Below are 14743 nucleotides of genomic sequence, written 5' to 3'. Positions count from 1 at the left end.
GCAGGTAGACATGAATGGCTGCCAGGGGTTAGGGGGGTTGGGAGCTGTGGGGGAGAGAGAGGGCAGCTGGCCTCTGTCTGACTGGTCTTTTATGATGGGAGAGGGGGGATAGAGGGACTGTTGTCCTCTCTGTGCAAGCACCCCTCAAACACACTTCCACCCCTGGACACCGTGCTCGCCCCGGGGCGGTACACATCATTGAAACCGGGACCCTTTTAAAAGGAAATAAGTGCTGCACAAACTGGATAGACTCACTTTAGAACATGTGCTGCGGCTGCTCTCACAGCGGATGCTCCTAGCACCCTCGGCTGGTAGAATCAGATGATAGTGAATATTTCATTTGGTTATACTTTTGTGTAAAAAAAGGTCAACACATTACAGTTTTGTCCTCATTTCATTATTAATGATTGGCATGCAGTGAACTTGAGCCACCCATCAAATACCATCAGGAATACACTGAAGGAGTGAGGACAGGACAGTATATGGACAGTTTGGACAAATATTGAATGGAATACATTAGGTATCAGCAGTGCCGGCCCCAGGTATAAGCAGTTGCTAAGGGCCCCCGACCCTGTCCTCTTCTTCAGCTACACAGATTGAAGTGGATTTAACAGGTGACGTCAGTAAGGGATCATAGCTTTCACCTGGATTCACCAGATCAGTCTGTCATGTAAAGCGTTCCTAATGTTGTGTACAGTCAGGGTACAGTCATTCTCAAAAGTTTTGAGAATGACACAAATATTAATTTTCACAAAGTTTGCTGCTTCAGTGTCTTTAGATATTTTTGTCAGATGTTACTATAGAATACTGAAGTATAATTACAAGCATGTCATAAGTGTCAAAGGCTTTTATTGACAATTACATGAAGTTGATGCAAAGAGTCAATATTTGTAGTGTTGACCCTTCTTTTTCAAGACCTCTGCAATCCACCCTGACATGCTATCAATTAGCTTCTGGGCCACATCCCAACTGATGGCAGCCCATTCTTGCATAATCAATGCTTGGAGTTTGTCAGAATTTGTGGGTTTTTGTTTGTCCCCCCACCTCTTGAGGGTTGACCACAAGTTCTCAATGGGATTAAGGTCTGGGGAGTTTCCTGGCCATGGACCCAAAATATTGATGTTTTGTTCCCCGAGCCACTTGGTTTTCACTTTTGCCTTATGGCAAGGTGCTCCATCATGCTGGAAAAGGCATTGTTCGTCCTGGATGGTTGGGAGAAGTTGCTCTCGGAAGATGTGTTGGTACCATTCTTTATTCATGGCTGTGTTCTTAGGCAAAATTGTGAGTGATCCCACTCCCTTGGCTGAGAAGCAACCCCTCATATGAATGGTCTCAGGATGCTTTACTGTTGGCATGACACAGGACTGATGGTAGCGCTCACCTTGTCTTCTCCAGACAAATGTTTTTCTGATGCTTCAAACAATCGGAAAGGGGATTCATCAGAGAAAATGACTTTACCCCAGTCCTCAGCAGTCCAATCCCTGTACCTTTTGCAGAATATAAGTCTGTCCCTGATGTTTTTCCTGGAGAGAAGTGGCTTCTTTGCTGCCCTTCTTGACACCAGGCCATCCTCCAAAAGTATTTGCCTCACTGTATATGCAGATGCACTCACACCTGCCTGCTGACATTCCTAAGCAAGCTCTGTACTTGTGGTGCCCCAATCCCACAGCTGAATCAACTTTAGGAGACGGTCCTGGCGCTTGCTGGACTTTCTTGGGCGCCCTGAAGCCTTCTTCACCACAATTGAACCGCTCTCCTTGAAGGTCTTGATGGTCCGATAAATGGTTGATTTAGGTGCAATCTTACTGACAGCAATATCCTTGCCTGTGAAGCCCTTTTTGTGCAAAGCAATGATGACGGCACTCGTTTCCTTGCAGGTAACCATGGAAGACAGAGGAAGAACAATGATCCCAAGCACCACCCTCCTTTTGAGGCTTCCAGTCTGTTATTCAAACTCAATCAGCATGACAGAGTGATCTCCAGCCCTGTCCTCATCAACAACACTCACACCTGTGTTAACGAGAGAATCAATGACATGATGTCAGCTGGTCCTTTTGTGACAGGGCTTAAATGCAGTGGAAATGTTTTTGGGGGATTCAGTTAATATGCATGGCAAAGAGGGACTTTGCAATTAATTGCAATTCATCTGATCACTCTTCATAACATTCTGGAGTATATGCAAATTGCCATCATACAAACTGAGGCAGCAGACTTAGTGAAAAGTATTATTTGTGTCATTCTCAAAGCTTTTGGTCACGATTGTATATACAGGTATATTTATATTTTTTAGGAAGTCAACTTACTGTTGACAGTTAGACTAGTAGAATACACAAGGTGCAAGTTCGAAATGTGGTTGTGCATCTGCAGTTTTTCTCTTGTTATGTCAGTCACTGACAGTCAGTCAATTATCCATGTCAGCTCACTATTTTTAGATTGGTAAGTTAGTCTAGGCAGCTATCTAAACTTGTAATCATCGCCGTATACCAACGTGCTCATAGGGCACGGGCCCAGGGACTCTGACCTCAAGGGGGCCCCCATTGATTTTGTTAGTCACTCCCACTCAGTTATCATTACCATGGCATAAGTCATGGCAAAATGTGTAGAATTGCAGGAAATACGCTCTTAAACTGCAATTTGTATCTCTCTGTCCCATGGCAAAATAAGTAGAATTGCATGAAATATGTTAAAAAGTTGCAAGATAATATTTTCTTTACTTCCCATTGCAAAATGTTTAGAATTGCAGGAAATTAACTGTAAAACCCAAATTGTTTGCCTGCGAGGTGGGGGCTCCCCACAACCAAATCTTGCTTAGGGCCCCCAAAAGGCTAGTCACCCTAAGGTGACATGTTCATTTCTTTGAACGCAAAGACTCAGTCCTGATTTACAGCCTAATTGTGACAACAAACAGACAGAGTGTGAAGTTGTTAAAATGGTGTTCACCATTACCACCCTGGTCTCACAAATCAGAGGTGAACATCAGAAACCACCTCAAGGAAATATTAACACAGGTGATCAGAAAGACTCCTCTGTCGTTGTTTCCGACAAACTAAAGCCCTCTTTAATCTGTCCCATGTGTCTACAAATAGTCCGGTCAAAGGTGTCACAAAAGGGCCCCTTCCATGTCAATTTACCTTCTCACTGCTGACCTAGGATATTTCCTCATCATCTTCAAGTGCCGGGACAACAAAGGAGTTTGACTTAACACTTTCCAGTTGACTCTTTCCATGGAGCAATAAAACCTACAGGTAGCCGGCTAATGGCTTTCTAGGAACCACTATTAGGAGACAAAGGCTACATTAAGAAATTATAAAAGAGAGATCGTGCAAAGCCTCTCTCGTTTATTTCAAATAGTTATCAATGATTGTGGCCCCACCCCTCTCCTTTCAACTCCCCAGATGCAAGCCCTGCCCAGGATAAAATGCAGGACAAGCCCAAGCCTCCCATTCCAAACAGGAGATGGGACGGACTGCACAGGAGAGAGTGGAGACATTCATTTACTGCTTCACTGCTTCATACAGGCAGATAGACCAGACACACTCTCACTCACTTACTCTCTCACTCACTGACTGCCTCTCTCACTCACTTACTCTCTCACTGACTGCTTCTCTCACTCACTTACTCTCTCACTGACTGCCTCTCTCACTCACTCTCTCACTGACTGCCTCTCTCACTCACTTACTCTCTCACTGACTGCCTCTCTCTCCCTCACTTACTCTCTCACCGACTGCCTCTCTCTCTCACCGACTGCCTCTCTCTCTCACCGACTGCCTCGCTCACTCACCGACTGCCTCTCTCACTCACCGACTGCCTCTCTCACTCACCGACTGCCTCTCTCACTCACCGACTGCCTCTCTCACTCACCGACTGCCTCTCTCACTCACCGACTGCCTCTCTCACTCACCGACTGCCTCTCTCACTCACTGACTGCCTCTCTCACTCACTGATTACCTCTCTCACTCACTGACTGCCTCTTTCACTGACTGTCTCTCTCACTCACTGACTGCCTCTCACACTCAGTAGCTGTTGTCTCTTTCTCTCTTCCTCATACACACACTGTCTCTCTCACTCTCCCTTCCCCTCACTCTCTCTCTCACTCTACCCTCCCCTCACACTGCCTCTCTCACTCACATATACACAGACATACACACACACTCTCTCCCTCTGTCTCCCTCTCTCTCTGTTTCTCTCTCTCTCTCCTCTCTCTCTCTACACACACACACACACACACACATTCTTTCTGTGACCCGCTCTCCCTATTGCACTTTTACACACACTTACACACAGTCACTCACTCTCCCTCACTTAAGTCATTCTCAGCCAGACAAGCACTGTATTCCAGTCCAGCTGGAGAGAGGAGCATCGCAAGGTGCACACATCGCAGGACAGGACACTGATTGACTCTACAGCTGGAAAGAAGGACACAAGCCAAAAGGAACAGAACAAGGAAAACAACAGAAAATAACAGATTACTTTTGGCAATGGAATTACAAAATAAATAATTTCAAGGGACAGAGTGAGTAAATAAAGGCTGAGAGAGAAATAGGAGTTTATCATCAGACAGACAAGTAAAGAGACAAAGTTATCTGTGACAGAGGGCTGGTTAGAAGCCCAGGTTCCTCTTTGCTCTGCTGACTGGTCCTCAGTGACAGGGTCTGCTGCCTGCTTGATCACCACCCCTTTCCACCTTCAGAGAGAGAGAGAGACCACTTGACTGGACCACACAGCCTGGGTCTCCAGCCAGCCAGCATGCCTACTGCCTGTGCAAGGTGCACCTTGGGAGTCTGATCCACCATGTGCAGATGGATGCCACCCGTCGCCGGACTCGGTCCTGACCTCGCTGCCATTGGCACTGCCCAAGCCGGGCTTCCGCCCCTGCCCAGCGCTGCCTCCCTCAGCCTGCTGTGCCTCACCCTGCTCCTGGTGGCTGGCACGGCTCTGGGGGGTTGCCCAGCTGGGGTAGGGCATGAGCCCCTCCAAGTACTGGCGAGGGGCATTAACTGCTCATGGACACTGGAGCGGCACACACGCAGTTACAATCACCTAGAGGGCGACGTCCGACTACGGCGGCTCTACTCCGCCAACAAGTTCTTTCTCTGTATCGACAAAACGGGCAAGGTGGACGGCACCAGACGGAAAAACTACGCTGAAAGTGAGTAAGCTGGCACTATCTCCCCTCTCTATCTCTCCTATGTGATGGAGGAGTGGCGGGATGCCTATGACACTATATTATATTTTATGGTGGTGTGAACTCTCTTATCTTGCTACTTTTATAGTGGTTCATAGGGGTTTCACTGGTTTGTATCAGCCTGTCACTCCTATTTATGTTGTGTTTGGAGCGGGAGGCGTTGCTAGGTAAACTGGGAATACCCAGCGTGGAGTAACACACCTCATGGGAACCCCGGCACTGTGTTTACAGCAAGGCAGACTTGAAGAAAGACATTATGCATCAGTTGGTCATGCAAACTGGGCTTGGGAAAAAAGCTTCAATATCACAGGGGATTAACTTGTCAAAACTGTGTTGAAAGTCCTCTGGTTCAAGGGGCAGCAATTTTCTATTTCTCACAGTTTTCTCACTGATTTTGTTGAGCGCTCGTTAGTGGAATTGTCAGGATAATTTGGAGCCTCTGTGATATAAACTGTTAAGTACAGACCCAGAAACAACCGCCAACAAAGATCACGTGTGTGTGAAAACTTCAGACTAGACCAGAGAGCTGGCTTCACTTCCACGTACAACAAGTGCATTGGGCTCACCAGCACTGTATAATTTACTGTCGACACTCAGAGGATTTCTACATACCCATGCAAAGTGTAAAGTCTTCTTACACACACACCTATCAATCAATGATCTTCCAAAAAAATGCCTTGAACAGATCAGCTCTTTCAACAGCTGCTATTATCTCATCTCAGTATGTTAAGATCCCCCAGATTAGATTGCACTGTATCTGCTGTTAGTAGTAAGGACACTTGAGAGGAGAGCAGTGCACTGGGCATAGGTGTCACTCACTCCACAATCTCCATCAATGGTGTCTTTCAGACTGTTGACCAGGACAGACGAGTTGTCTCTGGTCATGAACTGACCTCCCAGTGGCTACTGGACAGCCTTGAGAGGTTTATGCCTTTGATGGTTATATTTATGTATTTAGTCGTTAATGCCTTTTTACACAAGTGGCTGAATCGGGGGTTTTCCATGCTACCGAGGTAACAGCAAGGACTGCCGAGTCAGTCTGCCACTGTGTACAGCTTTTTAACAGTCGGTGACATTTGTTAACCTGCCGGGGCTAATAGACGTCTCATCTGGCAGACAGTTTTATACCTCACACACACAACATCCATTCACATTGACTTGAATTATCACAATTCAAAATTGTGCTGGTGTTTGTTTTCCCTCAAATGGGGATTCTAATTTTCATGAAGGTGGTTTAGATGTCAGACATAATCAGAAAACGTTACTCTCTCAGGTCGTGCTTATGTTTGACACTTTAAAATCAGATTGGAGCAGGAGTGGAAATCAGGAATTGGCATCACAATGCAAGTTCTTAAGAGGACTGCAGCTACATGAAGCTTTTTCATGCTGGAAAACAGCAAAAGTGATGCATCTGGATTGGGAGATTTGTGTCTTTCCGTGGTCTTGTCAGAAGTGCTTAGTCAGTTGTAAAGACTGGTTCCCCATGAAAATGTGCAGCCCCCAAATGCAATGCTCTCATACTCTTTAACCACCATCCTCTCATTTCCTGCCCTGGAAAGAATGGTTCTCTATGAACACTACAGCACAGTGAGGGTGTGTACCTGCCTGCACCCCTAAATCTGCACCCTGCCAAACCAGTGGTCATTCGGCCTTGAAATGAGTGAAATGGACCTTATGGTCGTGATGTGGTCATACCTCACAATGAGACGATATGGCCTGGTCTATTCTGAGGTCCAGTTTGGGTTCTGTGTTACCACAGGTCATTGATATTGATATGGTCACTATGCTTTAGATTAGAGGGGGAGCTCTGCATTTTTAATGAGCTTCCATTGACACAGACACAAGACTGCAACCTCAGTATGACTGTCTCGGTGAAAAGAGGGCACATATCTTTAAGTGGCTTGGCTTGCACAGTAGATGTTTGTGTTGAGTTTTAAGTGGCTTGGCTTGCACAATAGATGTTTGTGTTGAGTTTTAAGTGGCTTGGCTTGCACAGTAGATGTTTGTGGTGAGTTTTAAGTGGCTTGGCTTGCACAGTAGATGTTTGTGTTGAGTTTTAAGTGGCTTGGCTTGCACAGTAGATGTTTGTGGTGAGTTTTAAGTGGCTTGGCTTGCACAGTAGATGTTTGTGTTGAGTTTTAAGTGGCTTGGCTTGCACAATAGATGTTTGTGTTGAGTTTTAAGTGGCTTGGCTTGCACAGTAGATGTTTGTGGTGAGTTTTAAGTGGCTTGGCTTGCACAGTAGATGTTTGTGTTGAGTTTTAAGTGGCTTGGCTTGCACAGTAGATGTTTGTTGCGTTTCAAGTGGCTTGACTTGCACAATAGATGTTTGTGGTGAGTTTTAAGTGGCTTGACTTGCACAGTAGATGTTTGTGGTGAGTTTTAAGTGGCTTGGCTTGCACAGTAGATGTTTGTTGCGTTTCAAGTGGCTTGACTTGCACAATAGATGTTTGTGGTGAGTTTTAAGTGGCTTGACTTGCACAGTAGATGTTTGTGTTGAGTTTTAAGTGGCTTGGCTTGCACAATAGATGTTTGTGGTGAGTTTTAAGTGGCTTGGCTTGCACAGTAGATGTTTGTGGTGAGTTTTAAGTGGCTTGGCTTGCACAATAGATGTTTGTGGTGAGTTTTAAGTGGCTTGGCTTGCACAGTAGATGTTTGTGGTGAGTTTTAAGTGGCTTGGCTTGCACAGTAGATGTTTGTGTTGAGTTTTAAGTGGCTTGGCTTGCACAGTAGATGTTTGTGGTGAGTTTTAAGTGGCTTGGCTTGCACAGTAGATGTTTGTGTTGCGTTTCAAGTGGCTTGGCTTGCACAGTAGATGTTTGTGGTGAGTTTTAAGTGGCTTGGCTTGCACAGTAGATGTTTGTGTTGCGTTTCAAGTGGCTTGGCTTGCACAGTAGATGTTTGTGTTGCATTTTAAGTGGCTTGGCTTGCACAGTAGATGTTTGTGTTGACAAAAATGTGTCAAGTGTCTAATAAAACATAAAGAAACAGCAACTACTTTATTATCCAAACATAGATGTATTGTAACCAAATTCTGTGAACACATCACATATGAGCACACGCACACACACAAAACACACACACACACACACACACACACACACACACAGTCTTGTACAGCTAACCTTGTGGGGACACAATTCAGTCCCATTCAAAATCCTATTTTCCCTAACCCGTACTCTTACCCTTACCCTAAACCTTGCTCCTAACACTTAATGTAATTCTAACCCAAATATGAATTATAACCCTAAACCCCCTAGAAATAGTATTTGACCTTGTGGGGACCAACAAAATCTCCCCAGTTGGTGAAATGTTTGTTTGTTTAGTGTTGTTGTGGGGCCTTCTGGTCCCCACAAGAATAGTTAAACATGTCTCCACACACACACACGCACATTCACACCTCTCACCCGCTGCAGACCCCTTGCTCCTTCCCACATGTTTTAATGTTGCTGGAGTGAGTGGGGAAGCACAGCTCAGCAGAGCCCTGAATGCTGTCCAGTGCGAGGACCCTCCTTGTTCTCTGTGTTGCGGTCTGTCAACACGGCTACATTGCCCCGACTGCCCTGCTACACCCTTGCCTCACTCAGTTTTTCCAGCTCCTGCTCCCAACCTCTCAGGTGTAAAAACAGTTGGAATTAGTCAACGGGCCCTCTGCTAATTGAGGTTGGAAAATATTGTATCAATCCCAGTGGACCAGAGTATGGAACAGCTGAAGGAAGAGGCTGGGCCTGAGAGAGAGAGAGAGAGAGAGAGAGAGAGAGACGTTTCCCATGCCAATAAAGCCCCTTGAATTGAATTGAGAGAGATCTCAATCTACTAAGGTAGAGTCTGGTTCTGATTAGGCATTGGTGGAAGGAAAGGCACATCTTTCTCTGTTTAGAAAGAGAGAGACAGAGAGAGTGGGGTTAAAGAGGTCAGGGAGCACAGTCTGAGAGAAAAGTGTGAGCAAGGGAGTGATAGTCCAAAATCAAAATGGTTGGGATAAAATTTCCAATAATTCAACTGTGTATTATACCTGGATAGATGCTGTGATTTGTGTTCTCATATTTATGTTGAGATACAATATGATACTGCCCCTCTAAAGTGAGGTTCTTGGGGTCCCGCAGTGGAATATTACGTTGAATGACTGAATGATCTGTGGTATATATTGAAATCTAACACTTGTGCTGGCCTGGACATTATTTGTGGTTCAGATATCAATTGCATATTTTTTTTAATCATTTCAAAGGTGCAGTTCTGTCTTATACAGTAGCATCCTGTTCTGTCCTGATGCTTTTGAGCACACAGGTCATGTATCAATTCCTGAAACCTGTTATTGTCGCAGCCAGACCTAATCCCCACAGGCCACAGCACAGTATTTATAAAACAAATGATCTAGATACCCATCAACCATGATAAAGTGCCTGCCAAACCGAGCCAATGGTGGAAAGCTTGCAAAAACCACACTGGTAAAGTAGGCCTTCATATGATTACAAACTACCATGTCACCGAGGCACTAAAGTTGCGTGTTGAAATAATAATAAGAGGAGAGAGATTTATTTTTGACTGATTGGGGTTCAACATGTTTTTCTTTTTAGTAAATGGTGAAGGTACAATGATCGAAGGGCCAAACAAATCAAAGTGTTTACAAAAGCTCTAAAAGTCATTACTCATCATATCCTGTCCAAGGTCATGGGTCAAATCTTACTAATTAAGAAGAGCACAACAGCTGTCGAGGCTGGACCATCTTCCACACGATAAACCACAGCAGCCAATCACTGAATAGGGAGAACGCTGTCAGGGACCAATAAAATCCCAACACAATGTTTGATGTCCCGCGGACAGCCTTAGTCCAGGTCAGAATACATACGGGATGATTATGCATATGGCCAACCTTGTTTTCTTACTGTTCCCTTTTTTCTCAGTTCAGTTCCCTATGTAATATAGTTGGCAAGTATGCCAATGTATGAGACATTTTCACATCTCACTTGAAAAGGACCCACTGTTGAATTGAAGGGTGTGGCTAAAGGCATCAAACCGTTGAGCGACCTCCAGGCTATGACACTGCGTTCAACCTGAGGAAATAAGGCCCTGCGACAAGTATAATCAGAGAAGTCACTTACATTAAAAGATGCCTGCTTCGCTATTTGCTGTTTTATCTTTCTTCATCTGTGCCATTTTCACTGGGAGGACGTGTGTCCTGTTTACCACATTTTCCTTGAGCGTAGCTTTGCAACATTTCACTGTTTGATGTAAGACTTTTCCTTTGCAATGAGTTCATGAGTATTTGACTTGGACTGGGCCCAAGGGAAGAAAATCTTCCACCCCTTCAGAATAGGATGTGGAAATGATTTAAACCCTTTTGAGAGAGGGGAAACTGTCACTCACCGACCAGAGAAGGACTGGATTGAACATGAATTGGGCACATTTGAATTGGCAGGATAAATTATTGTGCAGGCTTCTATATTGCTGCTTGTAAGACCTTAAAAATATTTTATACTTAGTCTCTAAAATGCCATTTTATTTCTGTTAATTGTAGCTATAAGATAGTGATCTCCTTTTTAGAAAGAGAGAAAGAGCTAGAGGGAGAAAGAAATAGAAAGAGAGAGAAATATATATTTAAAAAATATATATGTACACAACTGTCTTTATAAGGTCCCACAGTTGACAATGACCTAGAACCCAATGGTCACAAGATTCTCAGGTCTGATGAAACCAAGATTGAACTTGTTGGCTTGAATGCCAAGTATCAAGTCTGGAGGAAACCAGGCACCGCTCATCACCTGGCAAACCATCCCTACGGTGAAGCATGGTGGTAGCAGCATCGTGCTGTGAGGATGTTTTTCAGGGACTGGGAGACTAGTCAGGATTGAGGGAAAGATGAACAGAGCAAAGTACAGAGAGATCCTTGATGAAAACCTGCTCCAGAGCGCTTAGGACCTCAGACTGGGGGCGAAGACTCACATTCCAACAGGACAACAACTCTAAGCACACAGCCAAGACAACATAGGAGGGGCTTCGGACAAGTCTCTGCATGCCCTTGAGTGTTGCAGCCAGCCTGGACTTGAACCCGATTGAACATCTCTGGAGAGACCTGAAAATAGATGTGCAGCGACGCTCCCCATCCAATCCGACAGGGTCTGAGAGGATCTACAGAGAAGAATGGGAGAAACTCCCCAAATACAGGTGTGCCAAGCTTGTAGCATCATACCCACGAAGACTCGAGGCTGTTATCCCTGCCAAAGGTGCTTCAACAAAGTACTGATTAAAGGGCCTGAACACTTACGTAGATGTGATATTTCATAGTTTTTTTTTTATGCATTTGCAAAATCAAATCTAAAAACCTGTTTTTGCTTTGTCATTATGGGGTATTGTGTGTAACTTGATTAGTTTTAAAATATATATTTTAGAATAAGGCTGTAACATAAGAAAATGTGGAACAGTCAAGGGGTCTTGAGAGAGAGAGAGGGCAGTAAAACTGACCTATCATTGGTGTAAACATGAAGGTGGTGTGGACACCACCTTCACCACCACCTTTTAATTGTGATTCTTTTTCCTTATTGACGATGTTCCTGATACTCAAGGCAGGAATCCCAACCATTGACTGAATGACTTGTTTATTTCCCTATTTCCAAATGTATTGTATAACATGTTTGTATTTCCTTGCTTTGGCCATAAACATTCACTTGTTAGACATTACACTATGCTCTGGGTATTTAGTTAGCCCTTCTGAAGGCGTGAGAAAGTTATATTCTGTCTAAAATATTCTGTCTAACTCCTCCTCATGACTCACCATTAACGCTAAGAGAAGTCAGACGGACTTAGATGTGTGACTGGATCAAAATCATGGAGAAAAAGCTAAAGAGGGAAGCACCTGGCTAAAGTAAGGACAGGCTGGGAGTTCACACATGTTAATGAGGGTGTGAGAGGGCCGGGGTGTGCTCTGCTTAGTATTGTGGTGGACATTTAAAAGGTAGGAGAGCTGGAGTCTTTCCCATTGCTCATTAGACGTTGTGCAAGGTTCCCTCCAAAGAGTCTAAGGGGCTTCGTAGAGAATCATGGTGCCAACAGGAGGGGAAAATCCCACGAATCCTGCCGCTTTAATCCTTCCGAATAAGGACAGCGGCACTGGTCCGAGTGGGAAACTATAAAAATCGATTTCTTGCCAGCGGTTCCTGGTATTGGGAGGCAAAAAGCAACAACAAAAAAACTGTACACACACACACACACACACACACACACACACACACACACACACCCTGGGAATGTTGCGGGAAACGTGTGGCAGTGGCACTAATTAGTCTAACCTCACTAGCTTCTAACACCGGAGTTTGATATCATGAATGGCCAGGCTTTTTGGGCAATTAGCAGCTAACAACCACAGTCTGGCCTCAGCTCCTTTCTGTTACGTACTGAGTTCATCACTAGGTTTATTGAGTCTGACTTTGGCTCCAAGAGCAAACTCCTTTTTACATCCTACCTTTTGTACATCCTGTGGATTTGAAAGAGTACAAAAAGGAGACGATCTCAATGCCAATAAGGAACCCTCTTCAAAAGACTTGAGTAAATGATGTTAAGAGGGTTTCCATTTGAATGGCTGTTTTAATGACGAGGGGAATAAGAGCTTAACACATTATAGACCTTGGAGAGAGTTCATTGCGGAGAACTGAAACAATTACATAGTTTGACAGCCTATAAATGAAAGATACAGCAAGACAAGTCATCAAGTGTTCTTGATTCCAGAAAAAAAACCTGTTCCCCTTGACGCTATTCAGCTCCCCCTGACCTCATTCAGCTCTGTCTGATGTTATTCAGCTCCCCCGACCTTATTCAGCTCCCCCTGACCTTATTCAGATCCCCCTGACCTTATTCAGCTCCGTCTGACGTTATTCAGCTCCGTCTGACGTTATTCAGCTCCGTCTGACCTTATTCAGCTCCGTCTGACCTTATTCAGCTCCGTCTGACCTTATTCAGCTCCGTCTGACCTTATTCAGCTCCGTCTGACCTTATTCAGCTCTGTCTGACCTTATTCAGCTCCGTCTGACGTTATTCAGCTCTGTCTGACCTTATTCAGCTCCGTCTGACGTTATTCAGCTCTGTCTGACGTTATTCAGCTCCGTCTGACGTTATTCAGCCCTGTCTGATGTTATTCAGCTCCGTCTGATGTTATTCAGCCCTGTCTGATGTTATTCAGCTCTGTCTGACGTTATTCAGCTCCGTCTGACGTTATTCAGCCCTGTCTGATGTTATTCAGCTCCGTCTGACGTTATTCAGCCCTGTCTGATGTTATTCAGCTCCGTCTGACGTTATTCAGGTCTGTCTGACGTTATTCAGCCCTGTCTGATGTTATTCAGCTCCATCTGACGTTATTCAGCTCTGTCTGACGTTATTCAGCTCCGTCTGACGTTATTCAGCTCTGTCTGACGTTATTCAGCCCTGTCTGATGTTATTCAGCTCCATCTGACGTTATTCAGCTCTGTCTGACGTTATTCAGCTCCGTCTGACGTTATTCAGCCCTGTCTGATGTTATTCAGCTCCGTCTGATGTTATTCAGCTCTGTCTGACGTTATTCAGCTCCGTCTGACGTTATTCAGCCCTGTCTGATGTTATTCAGCTCCGTCTGACGTTATTCAGCCCTGTCTGACGTTATTCAGCCCTGTCTGATGTTATTCAGCTCCATCTGACGTTATTCAGCTCTGTCTGACGTTATTCAGCCCTGTCTGATGTTATTCAGCTCCGTCTGATGTTATTCAGCTCCGTCTGACGTTATTCAGCTCCGTCTGACGTTATTAATATCGGTCTGATGTTTATTCAGCTCTTGTCTGATGTTATTCAGCTCTGTCTGCTGGCTACCTTGACTAATATACTCTAGCTAATAGAGTCCAAACCATGCTCCCTAAATTATTTTCCCTGCGTATACATCATTTTAATGACCTACAATACATTACAGTGGGCATTGCAGTGTTTAACACGGACTGTTACTTTTTAGAGGGGAGTAGAGCTCAGCGTTTTCCTCAATGAGAGGTCATTAGCACTGTTATTATTAGAGGGGTTTTTGTGAAAGGCGTAAAGTAAGTATTCATTATATCAGCTGGGAACTGCCAGTCAGCCAGTCTTATTCAGACAGCAGCACCATACAGTATGTTTTGAATCATCATCTGCCAAAGGAAATATTGTCACCAGCACTCAGTTCTCGGCTTAAATCAGTCCGCTCCATAACACGGTGAGGGAGACATGGACTCAACCCCGGCACTGCGAGGCTCTGCGAGGCTCTGCGAGGCTCTGCGAGGTGGAAGACGAGGGCAGACCCTCCCTCAGGTCAACTGTCAGAGTTATAATGGTTTTATTTTGATCTTTTCGAATAAAGAGTCTCACATCATTGTCTTGGAAAGAGCTGTTGGACCTGGAAGAGCAGAGGAGATAGCAAAAAAATATTTTAAGGAAAGAATAGGCACAACTTGGCATCATTGAAATCAGGTAATGCCTGAGTGGAGAGTTTAAAGGTGTACAAAGTTGACCTGCATTCACAGGGTCCTGGATGTGAGTAAGAAATGGTAAAAGGAAGAAAGCGTAGTCGGC

The 14743-nt window shown here is 44.7% G+C and overlaps 1 protein-coding gene across 1 annotated transcript in view; it reads left to right on the top strand.

Moving 5' to 3' along the window:
- The first annotated feature begins 4311 nt into the window (after window positions 1-4311).
- LOC135555138 (fibroblast growth factor 10-like) overlaps window positions 4312-14743 on the top strand; it is a 31244-nt gene continuing 20812 nt past the window's right edge. The window contains exon 1 of the mRNA XM_064987496.1: window positions 4312-5149. Coding sequence (XP_064843568.1) covers window positions 4792-5149 — 358 coding nt within the window. The 5' untranslated portion in view covers window positions 4312-4791. The remainder of the gene's footprint in view (window positions 5150-14743) is intronic.

The sequence above is a fragment of the Oncorhynchus masou genome, chromosome 15, assembly GCF_036934945.1.
Source record: "Oncorhynchus masou masou isolate Uvic2021 chromosome 15, UVic_Omas_1.1, whole genome shotgun sequence".
Lineage (NCBI taxonomy): Eukaryota > Metazoa > Chordata > Actinopteri > Salmoniformes > Salmonidae > Oncorhynchus > Oncorhynchus masou.
This window is presented reverse-complemented; position numbering and strand designations above follow the sequence as displayed.